Consider the following 21863-nt stretch of genomic DNA (forward strand, 5'->3'; position numbering starts at 1 on the left):
CGTTGTCACTGCGCTTTTCAGTGCGACCCATTCTACTGCCAATGTTTTCAATGGAGATGCATGGCTGTATGCTTGATTTTATGCACCCATTTAGGAAGCCGCTGCTGTATTCAGAAAAATAAAAATTAATGTCTGAAAAGGATGAGTGAATTTTCTTATGTAAGAATAACTGTGAAAGCTGTGAAATGTCAAGACATTTGAACAAGGAGTCAGTAATGGTTAAAATAACACAACGTGCCACACTGTGCCTTCAGTAAACCTTGGAAAACTTGGGTAAGTTAATTTGTTTGTCTTCCTGCCTTTTCAGTATGTCACTTCTGGTCTATTTGACCAGTGGATGAAGTAACAACTTTTTCTTGGCCTCCTGAACTTGGATGGCTCCTATGCGCAGGAGTTTTCGATTATGTTTTTTTTTTCTACTTTGTGGTAGGAGAAAGATAAATTGCCGCTGCCGGCAGGACCGAGAGTGCAGTCTTAAGACTCGATCATGGATCTCAAAGGAGCGTGCTTCGTTTTGTGCCTTCTCTTTCTTATCCACTCTTCTCTCCAACAGTCTACCCCAAAGAAGAAAACTCTGAGAAAAGGTAGGAGACAACCATCATGCGCTTCCTTTTCTTCAATAGCCTTTATGAGTAAAGTATTGCTCTTGTACAGCATGGCATTTTGTGACTGTTAATTTGGTATATCATTTTTATAATGCCTGCACACAGCTCAGTATGAATTTACCTAGCTATGGTTTGACAGTTAAAAGTTATGTGATACAAAAAGCAGTTACAAATATATCACTAAATCACCCTGCTGTTGTGTTTTTACATTTTTATATGTGTATGAGCTACTAGACTTGTTCTATTTATTTGCCGTTTTCCCAAGAATTACTGAATTAGTGTTATAAAAAAGAAACACTGAATATATTTGGGTTGAGGATGTTTGAATATTAAGCATGCACAGAGTGCCTTGGCATTTACAAAGATAGTATATATACATGCTTCCTTTGTCTATCCAAAAACTACTTTCCCCAGAGTTGAATGATTTTAGAGAACATTTTAGGGAAAAAATTTACTGGTGAAATTCAATGTATTTTCTAAAAAGCAGTTTCTAGTCACTGTACAGTAACAATAAAAGCAAACACAGTTAAAGGAAAAAAAATCTTCATAAAATATTCAACATACCAATATCTCCAATTGATTAATGTGTTAACGATGTAAAAAATATTGAAAGCTTGTGACGAATTGATTGGATTTGCACTGCTGACGAGAAGAGGTTAGTAGACAGGTGTTAACTTATGCTCTCCCTCCTTACTCCCAGCCTGCATGCAAATTTAATTGAGTTCTCAGCTATTGCAGTGAAATGCTCTGAACAGAATCCTCCAGTGAGTCGTTCCAGGGGAAACACATACTCACATCCACCTTCCTTTCCATGTGACCAAAATCGCAGCTTTTCTTGCTCTCTATATAAATGAATTGCAGAATCTGCCAAACCGAGCGACATCGAGGAGCTGCAGAAGAAGGTTGAAGAGATTAGTAAAGAGTTGTTGCTGCTGAAGGAACAGCAGGCTTTGCAGACAGGTGAGGTCTCTCATACATCACACAGCTAACTCACACAGAGGGCTGAACAGTTGTTGCAGATCCAACCACCACTTTCACTGTCAAAACAGAGCAGAGGGAGCTGGTGTAAAGCAAAGGAAGCTACACTACTTCAGTAAATATATTAAGTTGTGGAAAAGTGAATATTCAAAACTAATGTTTCACTCCATGACACATTCACATGGGTGTTTTTTTGAGTAACTAAGGGGGGGGGGGGGGGGGGGGGTAAGCTGCTTTGCATGACCTGAGCAAATCTTTATGGTCTGAGACTCTCAGTCTAAATGGTGAAATCTTGAGAACATCCAGGGTATGATCACCTGAATCTTTTAACCCTACAGAATTGATCCAATTGTGCAGTTAGGGCTTTGGATTGGAGAAAAAGCCAGGAGCATCCCTGGCACTCCAAGGTTGTCTACCACAGAATTAAGGTACCCACAGATGTTGTGCTCTGCTGAGAATCAAGCCCATAAGCTTGGACAGAGTGAAGTGTACTGGACTCCAACACACAGGACTGCAGTCCAGAGTCCGTGTGGAGATCCCAACAGTTTGTAGCTGTTTCCACGGTAATGTGGGCAGTACCAAGTGTTCCATACCAGAGTGGGTCAGCCTTATGCAATCCCACCACATGCGTTACATCTGTCCCTTTGACGTGGAATCCTGAACAGTAACATACGACCTGCTCTGGTCTGGAGCGCACATGCTGGGACTTAGTGTGGTGTGCCAGGTGCTGACTGTGGTTTGGGAATATGTCTACCAGAAGCTATGGACTTCATTACAGTCCACATGGCTTTTCTTTGCAAACGCCAGACATGTGGCTCTTGCAATTCATCAAGCCCTTCTCCAGCCCTCTCCTCCAATTTCATAGGGGTTTCCATAAAATTAGGTACAGCTTCAAAAATGTAAAAAATGTATACCAGAGAAAGAACAAAGAGTGAACACAGAACATTGATATCCTTGTGAGATCCTTGAAAGTTCAAATATGTACATTTCAAATCCTTTGTGATCTCCTCTCAGTTTGCTTAAAGGGAGTCAAGATCCACGGAAAGTGCTTTCTGGCAGACACCGAGAAGAAGTCCTTTCACACAGCCAGTGAAGACTGCATCTCCAAGGGGGGCATACTTAGCACCCCCACATCCAGTGAAGAGAATGACCAACTGAACGACTACGTGCAAAAGAGCATAGGGCGCGACACAAAGATTTGGCTGGGCATCAATGACATGATGACCGAGGGTCGGTGGCACGATCTGACAGGCTCCGACGTGACCTACACCAACTGGGAGACCAACCAGAAACCAGGCAGCAACCCGTCTCAGAACTGCGCCGTCCTCTCCAGCGCGTCTAAGGGGAAGTGGTCCGATGAGAGCTGCCGCGCAGACAAGGCCTTTGTCTGCCAGTTCAACATTGTCTGAGTGCCTCAAAGCCAAGCTGGTGCTCCAGCTGTTGGTGCAACATAAAGTCTTGCTACCCATCATTTCATGCTACCAGATGAACTGCACATTCACATTCAGAGGGATGTCCCCTTGATCAGTCAGTTGTATTTGGCTAAAAACATTTTAAGATTTTGCAATAATGATGATACGACTCTAAAAGTTGCTTACTTACATTAATATTTTTTACACAGTAATCAATGTTGGTAGCACAAATTGACCAGGCAACACTATACTAGCAGTCTTAATTATGTCCTACCACCCTTTGATGTCATAAGCCATTCCATGACTTCTTTTGTTAATATATGGTGACTATACAGATAGCAAATTTCCTCTTTCTCTTTCTGCAACTGATCATTGTTATTACACAAGGATGTAACTGAAATCAATTAAAGAGAGCTCATCAAGGACAGCTTCATATTACTCTGCAGCTACTTATATTAAGGAAATGCTAGTAAATCCCACAATGCAGCTGTAATGAATCAAAGTGGAACAGTTGTTAAAATCAATAAAAAGGAAGCAAAATAGGCATAGATCTCATGACAACTATGGCCAACCGGTTTAAACAGGGCCAAAGTGGTTTACATCAGATAACTCATTTGGGTTTGAGTCAGTGAAAGTTTCATTGTGCAGAAAGCGTTAAAATTTGTACCACTTTTCTTGCACTTTCCAATCTTGTCAACCTCTTGGAATTTATGAAATTAAGATTTGTTTTTTCAGTTTGCTAGCCTTTGTATACTTGTTTGTTTTCTAAACAAAAAATGACTAGCCTCCTGTAACTGATCAAAAGTGTAACTCTTCTAAATAACTCAATAAAACTCATTTAAAAACAGGCTTTTTTTTACCTAAAATAATGTTGAAATAAATGTTGCGTAACAAACTGAAAAAATATGAATACGACTTAAAATGATTTAGTCACATCATTGCATTTTTTCCAAAGTGAATTTTTATAACATTGAAAGACGTTCAAAGTCAAGCCTCAGAACTTCCATAGTATCACCCCAGATGAAATCATTGTTTGGAAAAAATTCACCTGGCAGTTCAAATCCCAGCTTTCATAAAACTTTATTGATATCAGACACAACATCTTTGAGAGAACTTAAAAGCACATTGAGCTGTGATTTAAAAATATTTTATTTAAAGTTTATTTTAAAAAAAACAAAAAAAAAAAACCTCAGGATTTACGAGAGTAATTTTGGCCTCCTAAAAGAGATTGACAGCCCCCACATACCTAAAAGGCTTTCCAAACACATGTTAAGATCCACTATTTTAATGCTTTATTATGAATGGAATAAATTAGAATTAGAACAAACACATTTGTTGCGCACGCAGAATAAACAGAAACTGGTTTTACAAATAACCACAATAGGGTTTTGAACATTCTAAGGAGAGGACTGAAAATGGATTCAGCACCGTATTAAGACCAGCCAACTTAAGCTCATTAACAGTAGTACAAATGGGCATATTCACAGATATGGAAAACAACACAAGTCTATAACTGTAATCCACAATTTAATGTTTCTTTGCCAGCACGGTAAATAATATTGTCCGTATAACTGGCAAGATAAATGAGCAAGGAACTCCTTATTTTCATGGATAATGACATTAATCCACTGTCCGGATGAAGGACATCTGTGGAAACTTAAGTCACATTTTCCCCCTGATGGGCAGTGTGAATGAGACATCGGGTTCAGAGTGAAGGAAGGGTGCGCTGGGCTCTGAGGGTTTGTGGAAACCAGAATTCATTTCTCGAAGACACAAATCCTCTCACGCATCCCGTTTTCACAGCCAGAGGAAGTGACTGACTAAATCACACGGAACGCTCATGACACACAGCTTTGTGGGCGCATGTTGCCCGTGGAAGCTGGTACTGCCCAGCCAGTGAATAGCTAAGCTTAAATGCGCCTCTGTGGATGGACTATACAAGTTCCTGCTTTCTCCACTAAAATACAGAAACCATACATTTCCCAAAATCCTAAATACATCTCTCACTATATACACATATACAGTAGTAACACAATCAAATCTGTTAGCCATTAGAATTTTCAACACAACCTGAAAATTGCAGGAAGGACACGAGTGCAAGAAATGAACAATTTCAAGTTATCCCAAAATATGATTACTAACTACATGAGTGGTGTTCAGCCTTTGGCACATGATGTTTAAAATACACAGTTCTGTCGAGCTGAAACCACAAGGCTTTATCAAATAATGTGTTAAACTAAAACAATGGCTTACAGTCTATCTACCAAATTAAGAAATTGCATTCATTCACAAGTCCCATTCAGACAAATGAAACAAAAGGGTTATGTTTCATTCATATTAAAACTATGGGCTTAAAATGAATACATTAATGTGCATTTAAAAATATGACCTCACAAAGACCTGCCAGATTCAAAAGAGTACATGGCTGTTTGAATGGCAGTATATCACATTTACTGACAAAAACAAAATTATTAACATATTCAGGTCCTCATTTTGGCAGGACTTTCCAGCTGTGACAGCGATTTCTCCTTTTCCCTCAATGCTGGCCCACTGAATCCACACACAGGCTTTGGTCAGTCTTTTCCGCACTCAAGGCTAACCTGGAGCAGTGAGAGATGACAGTAGCCATTTTGTCATTATCCCACGGTCATACCCTTCTCTACATCTCCTCCTCTTCCTCCTGCTCCTCCTCCTCCTCCTCCCAGTCTCCTGCCGGCTGTGGCTCTATAGCAGAGAGACGCAGGGGGGTATGGTCTCCGTTGCTCTTGAACGTGTTCAGCTCATTGTTCACCATGCGGCGATCCAGGAAGCCCAGGCTCTCCTGGCGGTCCACTGGCGTGCGGGGCCTGGGCGGGCCCATGCCCTGGGACGTGTCCAGGAAAGTCCGGTACATGTCTGCCTCCGGGCCTGCCCCCGGGGCCTTCTCCATGCCGGAGAGTGGATTGCCATCGACGGGTCCAGCGTAGGGTAGGTAAAAATCCCTCTGGTCTGCCACAGGCCCATTGTAGACAGGGTCCTGCAGAAGGTGACCGTAGACCACGGCGTCTTCAATGGAGGCATAGACGTGCGACTCGTTGTTGGCCCGGGATTTGGGGAAATGCTCGTCACCCGGCATGAAGATGTTCCCCTTGGGAATGTAGATGGATGCCTGCTCAGCCATTTTCTTTTTCTTCTTCCTGTTTGACACAATGGGCACACACACAGAAATGTCACAATTCATCGTCATCAACATTTTCTCTCATTTCTCAGCCTTTCTCTAACCTTTTACACCCTGGTAAGCTGCCTACCAATATTGACAACTGCTTCATCTTATTCCTCCAGAACAACCCATTTGTCAAATACAGATGATTACAGAAAATGTTCTCTCTGAAAACACATTCCACTCATGAAAACTCCTGAAATGTGAACATGGGACTGTCATTTCTCATGGCAAGCATGACTATTTCTGACTATGTGGCCTTCAGTGAGTTATCCATCCCTCAATCGGCAAGAGAAGGGCCCAATTCAGGACAATTAACAAGTTTTAAAAATTCAATAGTTGCCATTTCGGTTGGATGGAAAACCGGTACATGCATTGCATCTGTCCCTTTGATGTGGAATCACCGTCACCCTTGCTGAAATCATCTGTCATAGCACACAGCTGGGCTTTGAACTGTAAAGCGAGGGGTTTGACGAAAAGCGGGGGTACACTGAATTAGCCCAGGAGTTAGCTGGCCACGTGTCGCTGAACGAGACCGTAAATAAACTGAAGCACTCTTGATACAAGATTCAAGACTGGGCATTCAGTTATTTCTAATTTCTTTTAGAGTTAACCCCGGTATTTTACATTATCAATCAGCTGTTACTTCCAGATTTTAAAACTAGCCAACTCCTTACACTTGTTTTATGTTTTTACTATAGTGTGCCATACATTCTTCATATTGGCCTATATCTGTTGCTCCCTTTCCATATTCTCAGTCACACGAGAACACCTATAAAGGGCACCTGCTAAACGATAACAGTGGCTACAAGCATCCCGCTGCACTCGTGCAGAAGGAAATGTGCCCTTTAATCCGTCAGACGAGCTCACCTGATGACCACACAGACTGCAGCCAGCACAATGAACATCAGCAGCAGCAGGCCACCCACTACTCCCAGAATGATGGCCAGGAGGTTGTCTACGGAGAGCAAAACAGAGTCTGTCAGTGAGCTCCTGTCTGGCAGAGGGACGCAGAGGCAACCATCTCACGCATTCTGATATCACCTGGCTTAATATACGTGACACTGGAAAAAACAGAGGAGGAAAGACTAACCTTTTACTCAGAGAATGAAATGTAACAGAACTGCTGCCGGAGCTTGATAATGACATATAACTTTAGTGCTGAGGATAATTGTATAGTGTAATTTTGAAAACTGCAAAAAAAAAAAAAAAAAAAGGATCATTCCTGTATAATAACAGGCTGACTGTGTAGATGAATGAAGCCGAGCTTCCAACTCTAATGTTGTAGGATCAACTCCTGCTGGGGCACTGCCATTGTACCCTTAATTAACCCGAATTGCTTCAGCGAATATCCAAATTGATTGCACATAAAAATGCCTGTAATAAAAAGAATTGCAGCTGCTCTGGATAAGCATGTCAGCTAAATGCCTATGCAAAGTAATGCAATCACGGTATTAGCCAACTGTTACTCTACACTGCTGCCAGTGTCATGACACGATGACACCACATGCAGCACAGGAGCGCTGCTGCAGTGAACTCACTGCTCTTCTTCTCCAGCGTGATGCTGGTCAGCAGGTTGAAGTCGCCCTTCTCGGGCAGGCAGTTGGACGTGTTGAGGTAGAAGCTGTCCGGGACGCTCAGCTCCTCCACCTGCTTCTCGTCCTCCCGCCGGCTGAACATCTCCTCCAGGGAGCCCAGCGTCTGCACCTTGATGCTGGTGTGCCGGTCTCTGCACTTGGGCTGGCTGATGTTGGTGAATGCCACGTTGGCCCCGTACTGCGGGGGCAGCAAGACCACCCACGATGCCGTGGAGGAGGGCCTCATGGTGTTGGGCCAGTTAGGGGTGCTCACCACAGCCGGGGTCCCCACTTTTGGGGACAAGGTAAATATGTAGCTCTCTGTAGGGGGGGAGGGGGAGACAAGCTTACTGAGACAAGTGTGCATAACACAATGTCACTCAAGAATGTTTATTAAACTCCAATAAATTATTATGCTTGAGTGTTCTTTCTAATGCAGCGCTTGGATGCTTTCCTTACTGCCCCCAAGGACTGACACATGGCAAACTGATACAAGAGACAAGTGGACGTGAGATATGGACGTGAACAGCCATGCCATCTTTAAAAAAAAAAAAAAGTTATTCTCCATATAGCATTGCAGTAGCAGAATTTCCTCTTTAAAGACAATTCAGCTGAGCAACCCCATCCTCCCCAGTACTGTCTCGCTAAATACACAACTACACAACACTTTCCATACACTGTCTTCTGCATCATGTCCTAACAGTGACCCCTTGTGGCTGAAGGAAATCTATGGCAAAGACGTCATGATACTATAGTCTACATTGCTTCACAACCTGTCATTGGACAGAATCGGTGACCAAATGTGGACCATGTCTTTCCATGCTGAGCTAAAATACCTGTTTCTAAATAAAATATGAAATTCTGAAATATTGTATCTTGACTTTAAAAACATTTTCTTACAGCTTCCCCCCCAAAAAAGGCTTTACATGGATTTCTGTGGATATGTATACTGACACCAGGAAAACCAGAGCAACAGGAACTCACTATCATGTTGCTGCCAGTGACATCTTTTAGCCCCAAAACCCTACCTTTGCACCAATGTGCAAGAAGCACTTAGACTACTTTTCACGTGTGTCACTGACCCATACCTGACCTAATCATCAAGGCGTTCTCATGCCATTACGAAGTTACACTGTGGTCCCCTTACCGGCGATCTCTCTGCTAAAAGTGACGTTGAAGAACGATCCCTGAGATCGGCCGAGGGCCCTGGGCGACACGGCGACGGTGACATTTGAATGGATCTGCACTTTGCTGATGGAGCCCTTCGGACAGAATTCGCCGAAGGGGGTCCCGTCTTCCTCGGCCACAACGACGGAGTACATCCTTTGGCACTCCTGGCCGGGCAGTGCCTGCCGGAGGCTGTCTGTAGAGGGCAGCAGATCCACCGTGCCATCCTCCGGGACCATCAGGTGCCAGGTGATGCTTTGCGTTGGTACAGGGAGACATGGGGGCAGGGCAGGGAGATTGAGCAAAGTCCCACCCACTGGACACTCCTCCCATTTCTGACACCCTGTGAATTATAAAAGAAAACAACATGAGAGACATTGACCAAGGAAGCCAACTGTGCCAGTGAACTTTTTTTATGTCAAATAACACCAATACAAACAGAACAAGATTGTTACCATCAAGTTCTCCCTGCAAAAATGTGGTCAAATCTTTTGAGATAAAAAAAAAAGACCTAGAACAGCTGAAACATTTAATGTCACATGCAGTTCAAACTTCCTCATTAACTTCACTTTGCTAAATATAAGCCACAAACCGCCACAGAAAATGCAGAAATTTTATGAACCCACGTTGTCTGATTTGGTGTGCTACACTTGCCTACATTCTTGGAGAATGACAGGTGATCAAGGAGTCTTCCCTTTTTTAATCTACCTAGTTAACTACTGTTTGTAGTAGTCATGTGATGTTGCATGGAAGGTACAGACAATTTGTAAAATCCTACAAAAAAGTCATAAGATGTCAGAAAATGACTTTGCAGTCGTTCTCAAATATTTTACCGGAAAACTCCAGACCCTCATTATTCAACAGCAATGTTTTAACCAACAAATGTTAAATCAGTCATGTTTTAATCTCTACCACCCGATTATTAGTCATAAGGAAAATTCTGCCAGATCATTCTTCCAGTCATGTGCAATGAATACAGTGGAACAATTTTATTTCAGAGCTCAGTTAAAATGCAAATTTATTGACGTTCCACAAAGTGCAATGGTCATTCAAAGGCAGAACAACGTTTTTGAAACACTCAGGCCTATTACACTTTATGGTAATGTTGCGAAAACTCAAATACTACACCTAGTTATATAGGCAAGTAATTCCTACTAGTTACCAATATGGGTATGTCTCATTCTAGCACAGCAAATAACTTTCTTTCAATTCTGTCTCAGTAATGCAGATTACCTATGGATGTGTCAGATATCAAGTGGTAAAGTTTCATAGCCTCCAATGAGCGATACAGCATACCAATCATTTTGATTTTGATCCAAGAAGTTCAAGTTATCCATGTTGTCATTTACTGGTATAGGTTACTTATGAGTGGAACAGCTTACAGTAAAATTAGTTACCTAAGGTATTGCTGACGGTCAGTTCCAGATCCTCATCAATACAGTCCTGGAAGAAGAGCTTTGCACTAGTCCCTGGGAGTACAGTAATTTTGTCCTTGAGGACCCCATCCATTTTCATCTCACAGTGAGACCCTGTGTCTTTCTTCTCAATGTTGATGGTCATTTCTTGGTTATTCTGAGGATCCACATTGCACAGTACTGGAAATGACAGAATGACACCCATTATGAAGTTTTACGTTTCACTATTGACACTCTTTCTCACCAACTCACTGGGGTTACATCCACCTGGATTTCTTTTCATGGGGTGCAACACCAAAGAACAGTTTGACTTTCCCAGTTGCCACTCTCCAGCCCAGGCATAGGTACATGGCATACATGGTGTCTTTGTACAAGTATGAGTATTAAAGGTGCTTTTATTTCCACTATGGACGGGATATTTTAAAAGCCCTATGACTGGTCAGAGAAGATTCAAACATCTTGAGTAAGGGGTTCATCAAAAACCTAAATATAACCAAAGTTGTAAAATATTGTTTATTTTGAATTTGTACAATTGCCAAATTCATATTTTCATCACATAGCAGCTTTAACTAACAATTATGCAATCTTTACAATTTTCTCAAAAGGTTTTCACAATTAACCAGGGTGCTAGGCTACATCTCACAGCCCTTACCTGGGTGGCTGCTCTTGAGCACAGAGACTTGGAAGTTTAGGGAAAGGCCCGGAAGGTTTCCTCTGTGATCCGTCTCACAGTTGGTGAGGGACATTGTGAAGCTGCCCTGTTGGCCTTGGGGTTGGAGGTCGGTCAGCTTAGTCCCGATGGTGAACTTCCCGCCCTCCTTTGCATAATCCACCACCACGGACTTCTTCAGGCATCGGGGCGCTGTGTAATTCAGGAAATTAACCGAGTAGTTGTACTTCGATGGGACTGTGAAGACCCACGTCATCAGGTCATCGTCCGGGAAGTGTCCAGGGTAGTTTGCAGAGAAGAGCTCCGCGGCCGCTGGCTGGGCAGGCAACTTCACATCGACAACAGCAAGCTCTGGTGGAGCACAAGGGATGGGAATAAATATTGAAACAACACAAAATGTCCATTAACAAGACATTCCCATGTGTATTCTATGCTCACATTTGACTGATGTTAACATGAGACAATTAAAAGTAAAAAATAAATTTAAAATATATTCACATTAAGCAAACAGAAGTGGTGAAAAATGAGGATCACTGTACTCATGAGAAATCAAAACATATAGTACTAAGCGAGATTTACAAGCCTACTATTCTCTACTAACAAAGTAATTATTCATTCCTTAATTAAATACAAAGATCCATGTGTGGTCTTTGTGTCACAGTATAATAGGAAATTTGAATGAGATCTCACTCTGTGAAAGAGAACATGGAATTCGTCTGTACCATATTTGGTTGTCAAACGTATAGTAATATTTCAAATATTATGCTCTTTCTACTCCTGTAGGGCTACCCCCAATCTAGTATCGCTCGTATCTTGATGTTCCAGCACTTTCATGTCGCACTGGTGTCTTCATCTTAATGTTGTAGCTCTTTATCATATCTCTTGTAATCATGCCTAACATACAGTTTATGACTTGCCAGAACTTAACTGACCGAGCCAATACTTACTGTGTGGACTAGACTTGATGTTCATGGCTATGGATACTTTACAAGAACTGTAGCTTATCTGCCCTATGCTCTGTAGTTGTTCCAATGACCTTCAGCATGCAATTATTGTATGTAGCTTTGGATAAAAGCATCAGCCCAATAAAATGTAATGCTGCTTAAGAAAAAGTGTTCAATAACTTTCAATCCAACCATAAAATGAATACCATACCCAACTAGCAAGTACATTTGAATGAATGATTAAATTTGTTTTCCAGGAAAAGCTGGACACGCATTGACACCTCTAGAGAGTGGTGCCTTCCAACACTGGGACAAAGGACAATTGATGCATATTATTCAAATGAAAAAGGAATACTACCATGAAATATAACTGTATTGTGCTGGTAGTTCCTTTTACCTTTTGAATAGATGTAGACATTCATAGCTCCCTATCAGAGGGACCCCCAATACTTACTTCTGATCTCTGACCCGGCGAGGACCTTGATAGTGTCCGGATCCACCTTCCTGTCCCCTGCGACCTCCACGGACAGCCGGCCCTTGTAGAGCACTTGGACGGAGGTGATGGTGCCGCTTCGGCAGAAGGTTCCAATAGTGAGAGGTCCCGAGCGCTGGTACGTGATGATGCTGTAGGAGAGCTGGTCTGGACAGCTCTCTGATGAACGCACCTGCTTCATTCCTGATTCTAAGAAGTCCAGTTGGAATGCTCTCAGCTGCGGAGACCTCAGGTCCCAAGTGAAGGTCCTGTTGAACTCCGGGAAGAGGGGGAATTCCCCTAGCACTACGTCTCCATTGCAGGTCGTCTCCGTACATACTGTGGAAACACTCCCAATTTGAAAGGGTCCACGTAACAAATTTCCAAATCACAGATTATGTGAAGAACACCAAACGTAATACGCCCAAAATCAAACCCAATGAAGCATGGCACTTACATGTTATTAATGGACACACACAAAGTATTATTCAACCTATTCATACAGCTGAGTCCCTACTCAGTTGACTTTAAATGTACAATGTCAGATGTACATAAATTAGATGATGTGTCTACTGGCTTTATCAGCACTACAGCCTGTCGTCCCTTCTTGACCCTAATGATCTCGTTAAATTGGGTGCAGTGGGGAGGGGACCTTCCTCCTACCAATATTCCTGTTTATCTCCACTTCGAAGGTGTCCTGAGGCTGAGGGCAGGTGAAGTCCACAGAGACGTTCTGAGTGCTTTTCAGGGTCAGACTCTCGGAGCACTTGGGAGGATTGGAGCCCTCGTGTGAGCACACAGTGCAGTCTGACCCTGTGTCCACCCTCCTGATGTAGATGGCAGTGTCAATGTCTGGAGCCACGAGCATCTTTCTGGACCCTGCATGAGGCCAGAGATCGTCAATGGAAGCCGTTCCTGAGAAATTCTAAAGAAATAGGCTAAAAAGACATGCTCCAGGCTTCACCTTACTATCCTGAAAAATGAAGCTGCCCATTGTAAAGTTGCAACTGGAGCAATCTGTATAAAAACGCACGCCTATTTTATACTAATATTCCAGAAAAGCAGCATTAAGGAACAGAGATAACATGTTTAACCTTAAATGGTAACGTTAAATTTACAAAATATACAGCTTTTTCCCTTTCTTCTCCCATTTTGGAACAGCCAATCACATTCATCAGCAGCACACACTCATTGATGCAACCTCCACAAACATATAGCCTACTATCCACAGAAGTATGTGATGTCCGTCATTTATCACAATGCAGGCTGCAAATTGGGCTTGCACAGAAAAAAACATTTTATGTGCAGCTCAAAGGGGGGATGGCCTATGTGGGTGGCCAACTGACCAGTGGGGGTCGCTAATGAGCAATGACACGCTGTAATCCCGTCCAAATGAAACCATCTCATTCCTGGTAAATTCCCGTGCCAACTGTGCATCGTACTGCGGGACTGTTGGCCATAGTTAGCACTGGCACGGTCCACATTCCAACCCAGACATTGGGCCTAGCCACCCAGCAGCCCTGAACAATTACATTTTTGAGTAATTTATGAGCTTACTTTTGACCAAAGGTTTGCTGGTGATTTGGAACAGGGATGGGTTCACGTTTTCCTTTCCCAGAACTTGCAGGGACACTGTGGCCTTGTTGGGAAGATCTACATGGGAGACAGGGCCATTCCTGCAGAACATCTCAGTGCGGACATCCCCACTGGGCAGTGTGCTGACCATAGTGTACTGGTATTGGTCAGGGCAGGTCTCAGGTGGTGCAATCTTCTTAAGCCCATCTTCAGGGAAGTCCAAACCGAACTCGGTCTCAGGGGCACCAGTCAGATTCCAAATGAAGGTCCTTTTGAAGTCCGTGAACAGAGAGGACTGGGTTTCACCTGCGGCTGGGCTGCAGGAGTCCTTAGTACATTCTGGGTTTAAAAAACCAACGTCAGTCAAGTAAAATTTGGTGATTCAATGCAAATATCAATATCTGCTCAGTGTATGAAAATTTGCCATTATACAAGCAAAATCCTGTATTCAAAAGTATTTAAATGCTACACATCAACTAAGGAAGACATGTTTTTGTAAGCAGACAGCAGTATTAGGCTACAAAGACTGACTCAAATCAGTGGCCTCACCAATTGTTTTCTGGATCTCAACAGTGAAGGCTTCATGAGGATTGGAACAGTTGTACTGGAGGATGACATTCTCATCTGGCTGTAGGGTCAGTGTGGAGGAGCAGGCTAACTCAGAGCCATTGACTCCCCCAACTCTGCAGACACTGCACTCCTCTGCAGGGAGGGAGGTACCCAAGATCACAGTTGCACCTGCTTCAGGAGTGACAGACGTCTCCAGACATTCTGGAGGAACAAAGAAGGAAATACATGAGGAAAGGGCTAAAAGCCATGGGTGGCCACATGTGTATCTAGCCGAAGGCAGAGGTGTGGGGCAATGCAAGGCCCCATACCTCTGCTGAAATAGGGAGTATGGATTGAGGCATACATTGTTAATCTGAACCAGATTAGCTGTTCAGCCAATTAAATCTATGTTTATATTATTTAAAAGATGCCATTCTAACAAATCTAACAGCCTAAAATCAAGTTTGTCATTGCTTTAGGGGCATCTAAAGCCCACATTCTGGAATAGACAAAAAATGTACGCGGCATGAAACCAGTGTACCTCAAGTGATTTCTTTCAGACGTTTGTTCTGATGAGAAAAACAAGTTAACTGTGGAAGGATGCTGAAAAGAGGAAATATGTGATACGGTGGACATTGCAGCTTTCAAGAACCTGTAAGTGTCATACCAGAACACACACAAGACTGTAAGATGATCTAAAAACTCTGCTTTCTCTCAGGTAAATATCACTAGTAAATTGTTTTGCAGATGCCAATATCTGGGGAATCTTAGGGCAACTTGTGTACATGCAGCACAAGTGCATAATTTCTAGCAATATGGCGTATAATAGATTGAACACTACATGGACAAAAGTATGTGGACACCAAATATCGCATCCAAATGTATGGGCATTAATATAGAGTTGGCCCACCCTTTGCTGCTATAACAACCTCCACTCTTCTGGGAAGGTTTTAATCTAGATGTTGGAGCACTGCTGAAGAGCATTAGTGAGGGCGGGCACAGATTGGGAAATTAGGCCTGAATCGTGTTGGATGGGGTAGAAGTCAGGGCTCTGTGCAGGCCAGTCAAGTTCTTCCATGCTGTTCTCGACAAAACCATTGCAACATGGACCTTGCTGTGTGCCCATCTATGCTGAAGCAGGAAACGGCCTCCCAAAAACTGTTGGGGAAGCACAGAATTGTCTAGAATGTCACTGTAAGCTGTAGGATTAGGATTTGCCTTCAGTGAAACTAAGGGACCTAGGCCAAACCAAGAAAAACAGCCTCAGACCAAGGGGTTTCCAGATACTTTTTGTCATACAGTGTATGATGCAAACATAACACATCAGATAACCATATATGATAAAGCCAATGACCTCTGTGCAGTTTTTCCTACAACTGCTACCCACGTTGGGTTAATTCAGGGGTACCTTACCTCAGTAGTTATTTCATACAATCCCATCTTCTGAGAAAGATAGTTCTAAGGCCACAATTTCACTTCAGCACAAGCAAATGAATGACAGTGGAATAACCCCACATACTCATGATTTACCAGTCCCAACATGCATTGGAATGATTGCGCAAATACACTTCCTCTGTGAGGAACACTAAGGCAATGTTTCCAATCAGAGAGGACCGAGGAGTCCATTCTGGTGAAATGACTGTCAGTCAGCTGTTCTGACCTACTAGACTGGAGTTCCCCTAAAGCACCGTAGACCAAGAGATTTCTGCATCCTACTAATGTCATCAAACGGGACTAACATGTCCAATCTGTGGAACACGTTAGTCATGTTTAATTCACTACAAACCTTCAGAACTAAGGTTTGGCACCCCATCATTTTGCTTTGCACACACAGTCACAAAACGTCATTGCAACAGCCTTAATAGAAATGTCTTTCTGACCAGACCTGCAGGCCCACACCAGCGTCAAGAAGGCTAGAAACTAGAACTTCAATAAAAGCTGAAGTATTAAGATGGAGTTTCACCTTCACCTGCGTATTATAATGCAAACTCAAATGTACTGTAATAAATTGAAATTTAGAGCCAATTCACATATTTTCCATAATTCTCCTAGCCATAGTTCACAACTGGACGTAGGGTCAGACATTTAAGGTTGCACATGGCCTGACTACACTGAAAAATAACTACAGTTATTTTTCAACAACCAGTTGAATATCTTCCCTCCTAAAACTCAGCATCATCCTGTGTAATACCGCAATCATCATCTGTGCATCAGTGTTAAACTCTTAACACGAAATATACACAACATGGCCAGAAGTATGTGGGCACCTGAACATCACACCCATATGTGCTTGTTGAACACTGCATGGGCATTAATATGGAGTTGGTCCCCCCTTTGCTGCTATTACAGCTTCCACTCATCTGGGAAGGCTTTCCATTGGATTTTGGAACATGGCTGGGAGGATTTTCTTCCATTCAGCCACAAGCACATTACTGAGGTCAGGCGCTGATTCTGGGTGATAAGGCTTAGCTCGCAGTCGCCGTTCCAATTCTTCCCAAAGGTGTGGGGCATTGATGGGGTTGAAGTCACCAAATTTGGCACACCAGTTCTTTATGGACCTCACTTTGTGTACAAGGGTATTGTCATGCAGAAACAGGAAAGGGTCTTCCCTAAACTGTTGCCACAAAGTTGGAAGCAAACAATTCTCTAGAATGTCTTTGTACGCGGTAACATTAAGATTTTTCTGGAACTAAGGGGCCTAGCCCAAACCATGAAAAACAGCTTCAGAACATTATTCCTCCTCCACCAAATGTTACAGTTGGCACTATGCATTCAGGCAGATAGCGTTCTCCTGGAATTCACCAAACTCAAATTCGTCCGTCAGACTGCCGGATGGTGAAGTGTGATTCATCATTCTAAACTCCACCACTCCTGCCGACAATTGGCCTTGAATAGGGTGATCTTTGGCTTGTGTGTGGCTGCATGGCCACTGAAACCCATTTCACAAAGCTCCCGACGAACAGTTCAAATGCTGACGTTGCTTACAGAGGCAGTCTAGAACTCAGTAGTGAGTGTCACAACCAAGGACAGACGATTTTTACACAATATGTGCTTCAGCACTCAGTGGTCCTGTTCTGTGAGCTTGTGTAGCCTACCACTTCTCGGTTGAGCTGTTGTTGCTCCTAGAAGTATCCACTTCACAATAACAGCACTTACAGTAGATCGGGACAGCTCTAGCTTGGCAGAAATTTGACAAACTGACTTGTTGGAAAGGAGGCATCCTATGACAGTGCCACGTTGAAAGTCAGAGAGCACAGTACAACCCATTCTAATGCCAATGTTTGTCTATGGAAATTGCATGGCTGTATGCTTGATTTTATTCACCTGTTAGCATTGGGTGTGGCTGAAGTAGCTGAACCCACTAATTAGAAGGGGTGTCCACATGCTTTTGGTCATGAAGTGTAAATTTATGAAGCATGTTAGCCAGTGCCAACTGAGCTGCTACTGCAGATTACTAGTGAATATTTTTGTAGTGAAAAGTTGGTGAAACACAGTCTTGGATTTCAGGTTAAAACCCAGGTATATTTGGTTGAAAAGTGAGTTTTCTAGACGACTAGGCTAAAGCCAGACTATATCTGTCAATTATAACCTAGTCCATTTACGTCAAAACGTCTCTCAACCTAGACTTTCACCCATCTAAACTCCGGGTTTTACTCACTGGGAAGGGAGACGTGCGGCATTGAACCCCAGTTTACCGCATCCCAATTGAGCAGGTGGTGTACACAGCCTACATGGGGAGGACTATACAATCGTACACAGACTGGAAATTCAATAGTAAACGGAATGCACTCTGTCAAGCCGTGTCGAATACACTTATTGAGATTTACTCTGCAGTGCCGGTCTTAAATTATTCATGTCCGGATTAAGCCCTGCCTTTATCTGGTCATTATTTGCAGTGGGATAACTCGATCAGGCAAAGTATTGTGTATTCGTCAGAATGGCACTATACAGCCAGTGATACTGTAACCAGTATAACAGTAAGCTTTGCGTAGTTATCTAATTAAAAGCTTAGCCAACAGGGATTTAAAAAAACGTCCTCTATAAAAACGATATGCCCACGTGTTTAACTATTTGAATCTTCCTTTTTTTTTTTCTTCCAAAATTTGAATTTCCAGATACAGCCTATAGCTATGTAGTCTAAGTTATAATGTAAAAAAACGTAGGCAGCATCCAAATTTTGGCGTGGGCATGCACATAATGTAGACATTTTCCACATTCTTGCAGTTGACATTTTAACTGTTGACAGTTCAACATGAATAAATCATCAGAAAGAATTTCTCCATAGCTTTAACCAATGTTTCACAAATAATGATGAATATAGCCTATGACAATGTATCTGGAAACGCCGCGTTTTTAATTAAAACGTCTTTGATTTTTTTTTTTTTTTTGTTGCAGTGGCTAACGTTATAAGTGCACATGCCGCATGAAAACTTCTAATAATCCGTAACAGAACTTGCAATGCTCTAACGGCAGCCATTATGTTTTACTCACCTGAGATACTTGAAACCAATAGTACGATTGTTCCCAGCAGCAGAGCGACGTTCGTCGTTGAAAACTTCATATTTTTTTCCGATTTCCACGTATGAAATAAAAACCCCAAATCACAGGTGCCTCGGATTCACGAGTCAAATCCACTTAGTCTGTTTGGAACGGCCACATCAAACACATTTCGAAAAGTAATCCATACCTCGGACTTCCTGTTTCTCACAAGACCTACTTCTCTTCTATAACATTATCTAGTCTACAACAGAAGGGCGTGCCGCTTTCTACCTGTTGAAACTTGAAATGGCTAGGTCTTTTGATTTGTAATGGTGCGAACTACTTGTCAGATTTGATCGCAACAGAGGCAGGATTATAAAACCTAATAGGACTAGCAAATCCGTGATATTTTGTGTCTGTTTTTACTTTATGACCATAGCAGAAAAGTACATTAAAGATCTGATTGGATCACAGCAGGTGTTGTAACCACACTGAAGCCCCCGCCCCCCCTTTTGACATTAGAGAAATGCAAGGCGTTTCGTTCCGAGTGTTAGGCTACAATGCAAATGTAGGCTATCTGCACCAGTAGCCTACGTTTCAAAATTTACATATAAGATAACAGATCGACGCTACGGTACTCTGACTCTGAACCAGGGTAAAGTTAGTAAATTATAACAAGCTAATAATCAATGATGAAGTATTCATTTACATTTATAGTTAAAATTATTTGGCATAGCAACTCCAGTTTAAGCCTGTGTTCCAACACGTGTGATGTTCGCCGTACCAAACCCTGCAAGCTATTAGGCTACGCATATTTGTCTATGACTATCCCGGCCTTGTCGTCTCATATTGTGAAGTACTGAAGTTCTTGTTAGACAATTACGCGCGCAGACATGATGTGATTACTAAAAATCTATGTAACAAAACTCCGTACTCTTCAAATCCAATTTTGCTAACCCTTCTTTGTTTACCCGGCAGTGTGGAACTCAATAGCCAGGCAGAGAGGGGAAAAAAGCTGTAGGCCTAGTCGTTATGTGGTCATGCAGGCTCTACAAGCCAGTTAAAAATAAATTAGATCTTAGTCTACTGATTGACTTTATTCAGACGAAAAAAAAGCATTCCTGAAATTCGGTCTTATTGTGTAGGCAGCAAAAAATAGAAAACATCTTAAATTGCATGCATCTCAACAGGTCTGTTGTCTTAATTTCATCATAAGAATTTAAGATGTGCTTCATAATGGTAAATGGTAGTTTGGTTTTCTAAGTGAACCAAAATGTCAAGAAAATGTGATGAATACATTTGCATACTGTCATTTAATCCCCCCATTTGCAATGATCTGCCAAAAACTATACCTATTTTTTAAAAAACATTATTTTCTCTGGGGAAAATTAAGCACCAAAGAATGGTTTCAATAATTTATGGATAAATGAATACTCCTTTCTGTTATATTTCATGCTGTTGTGGATTCCTGTCAGCGTGATGGACAAGCACACAAGTCTTTTTCCAAGACTGCACTGTAATGGGGGGTTTCACCGGGGTGTGAGAATATTAGTATTGTCTTCATATGACTGTTTCAGTCAACCTTCCTGTCACCACATGCCCCATGATGTCCGCATTCCTAAGGCATCAGCACTGGAGGGTTCTCTCTCTTTCTGGCACAGGTAACCTTCCCATGCATGAGCTGAACAGCATTTTGTTACAAAACTGTAACATAATGTATGATTAAAATGTGCAGGTGAGTTTTCTGTGAATGATTTTGATGTGCCAGGTTTTTTTAACAGTTGCTAATCCAGGTAACTAAGTATGAAAAAATTAAGAGAGCATATTGTTTTTATTGATTATAAACAGTTTTTTCACAGTGAGTGTGAAGGTAGCAGCCTCATACAGATCTTTAAACTAATTATGTGTATATTTAGCAACTTTCTGATGTGTATAGTGATACAGACCCTGGTGGGCCAAATTATTCAGATTCCTGGGAGCAGATTAGCCATACCAAACAATTATTGATATTTTCTTGGTAGGAAAATGAACTGATTGGTTTTCAATAGCAAAAATTGCAGATTCACATCTGCCTTAAGTTTTGTTTCCCAAAAGAAATGACCATGTCTTGTTCATACCACATTTGTGTCAGACAGCATGTAAGCACTACAACACAGGATAAATAGCATTCTAAAGCTGTGCTTATTTGAATCATCCTCTAAAATAATGCAAGATTTATTGATTAGATGAGGATTTTTGTCAATGCACGACCAGTCTTAACAATGGCTAGAGTGAGCTGAATCAATAGGTTCCTCACTAGTGAAATTGTGGACACAGCCCCTAAAACTAACCACTTGGTAGATAATGAAGAATTCAAACACACAGGAAATTATAATGAGGCAAACTTGCATTGTGTTAATAAGTTTCAGGAGAAAAAATATTAACTTAAATATGTGTTCAACAACCTAATTAAGAAGAGAAATATTAAACAGCTTTAAGGGAAAACATACGAAAACCTTTGACATACCTTTGTCTGTAAGGTGTCTGATGCATCATTTCTTGAAAACTATCCTGAGGTTCAGTGTAGTAGCCTTCAATGAATGACAGTGATGCATATCCAGCCCCTTTCATGGGCAGCCTTTCCACTGTGCCACCATATTGCATTCACTAAGCCATGCTCTAGAGTCTTTGAACATATGGACAAAAATAATAATAAATAGCATTACTTGGAAAAATTACTTGGAAAAATAGAATTTTGTTATTATTTGCCCATAATATGAGGTTGTATTCTATGGTTCATTTTACTCTTTTGAGAGAAGAGCAGCTCATTTAGGCTGCTTCC

General features: G+C 42.0%; 2 protein-coding genes across 2 annotated transcripts; one reads left to right on the plus strand and one right to left on the minus strand.

Annotated features, from left to right (window-relative positions):
- The first annotated feature begins 442 nt into the window (after nucleotides 1–442).
- LOC118234337 (tetranectin-like) lies at nucleotides 443–3835 on the plus strand. The gene is made up of 3 exons (XM_035430803.1): nucleotides 443–584; nucleotides 1467–1565; nucleotides 2598–3835. The coding sequence occupies exons 1-3, from the start codon at nucleotides 488–490 to the stop codon at nucleotides 2990–2992; spliced, it is 591 nt and encodes a 196-aa protein (XP_035286694.1). The 5' UTR covers nucleotides 443–487; the 3' UTR covers nucleotides 2993–3835.
- A 221-nt stretch (nucleotides 3836–4056) lies between these two features.
- On the minus strand, nucleotides 4057–19508 carry cdcp1b (CUB domain containing protein 1b). Its single transcript, XM_035428003.1, has 11 exons — nucleotides 19055–19508; nucleotides 14564–14785; nucleotides 13997–14353; nucleotides 13103–13318; nucleotides 12422–12778; nucleotides 11006–11374; nucleotides 10336–10533; nucleotides 8919–9281; nucleotides 7736–8092; nucleotides 7065–7152; nucleotides 4057–6171 (listed from the first exon to the last, which is right to left on the minus strand). Exons 1-11 carry the CDS (start codon nucleotides 19122–19124, stop codon nucleotides 5655–5657), a joined length of 3114 nt encoding a protein of 1037 aa, XP_035283894.1. The 5' UTR covers nucleotides 19125–19508; the 3' UTR covers nucleotides 4057–5654.
- Nucleotides 19509–21863: the final 2355 nt, after the last annotated feature.

The sequence above is a fragment of the Anguilla anguilla genome, chromosome 8 (assembly GCF_013347855.1).
Source record: "Anguilla anguilla isolate fAngAng1 chromosome 8, fAngAng1.pri, whole genome shotgun sequence".
Lineage (NCBI taxonomy): Eukaryota > Metazoa > Chordata > Actinopteri > Anguilliformes > Anguillidae > Anguilla > Anguilla anguilla.

Bases quoted from the DNA above. Each gene is read 5' to 3' on its own strand.
- LOC118234337 (XM_035430803.1), top strand. From the start codon at position 488: ATGGATCTCAAAGGAGCGTGCTTCGTTTTGTGCCTTCTCTTTCTTATC. The intron at 585-1,466 runs GTAGGAGACAAC...AATGAATTGCAG, and splicing joins GAAGAAAACTCTGAGAAAAG to AATCTGCCAAACCGAGCGAC. The intron at 1,566-2,597 runs GTGAGGTCTCTC...ATCTCCTCTCAG, and splicing joins ACAGCAGGCTTTGCAGACAG to TTTGCTTAAAGGGAGTCAAG.
- cdcp1b (XM_035428003.1), bottom strand. From the start codon at position 19,124: ATGAAGTTTTCAACGACGAACGTCGCTCTGCTGCTGGGAACAATCGTA. The intron at 9,282-10,335 runs GTAACTAATTTT...TATAATTCACAG, and splicing joins GACCGTCAGCAATACCTTAG to GGTGTCAGAAATGGGAGGAG. The intron at 7,153-7,735 runs GTGAGTTCACTG...TGCTCTCCGTAG, and splicing joins CACGCTGGAGAAGAAGAGCA to ACAACCTCCTGGCCATCATT.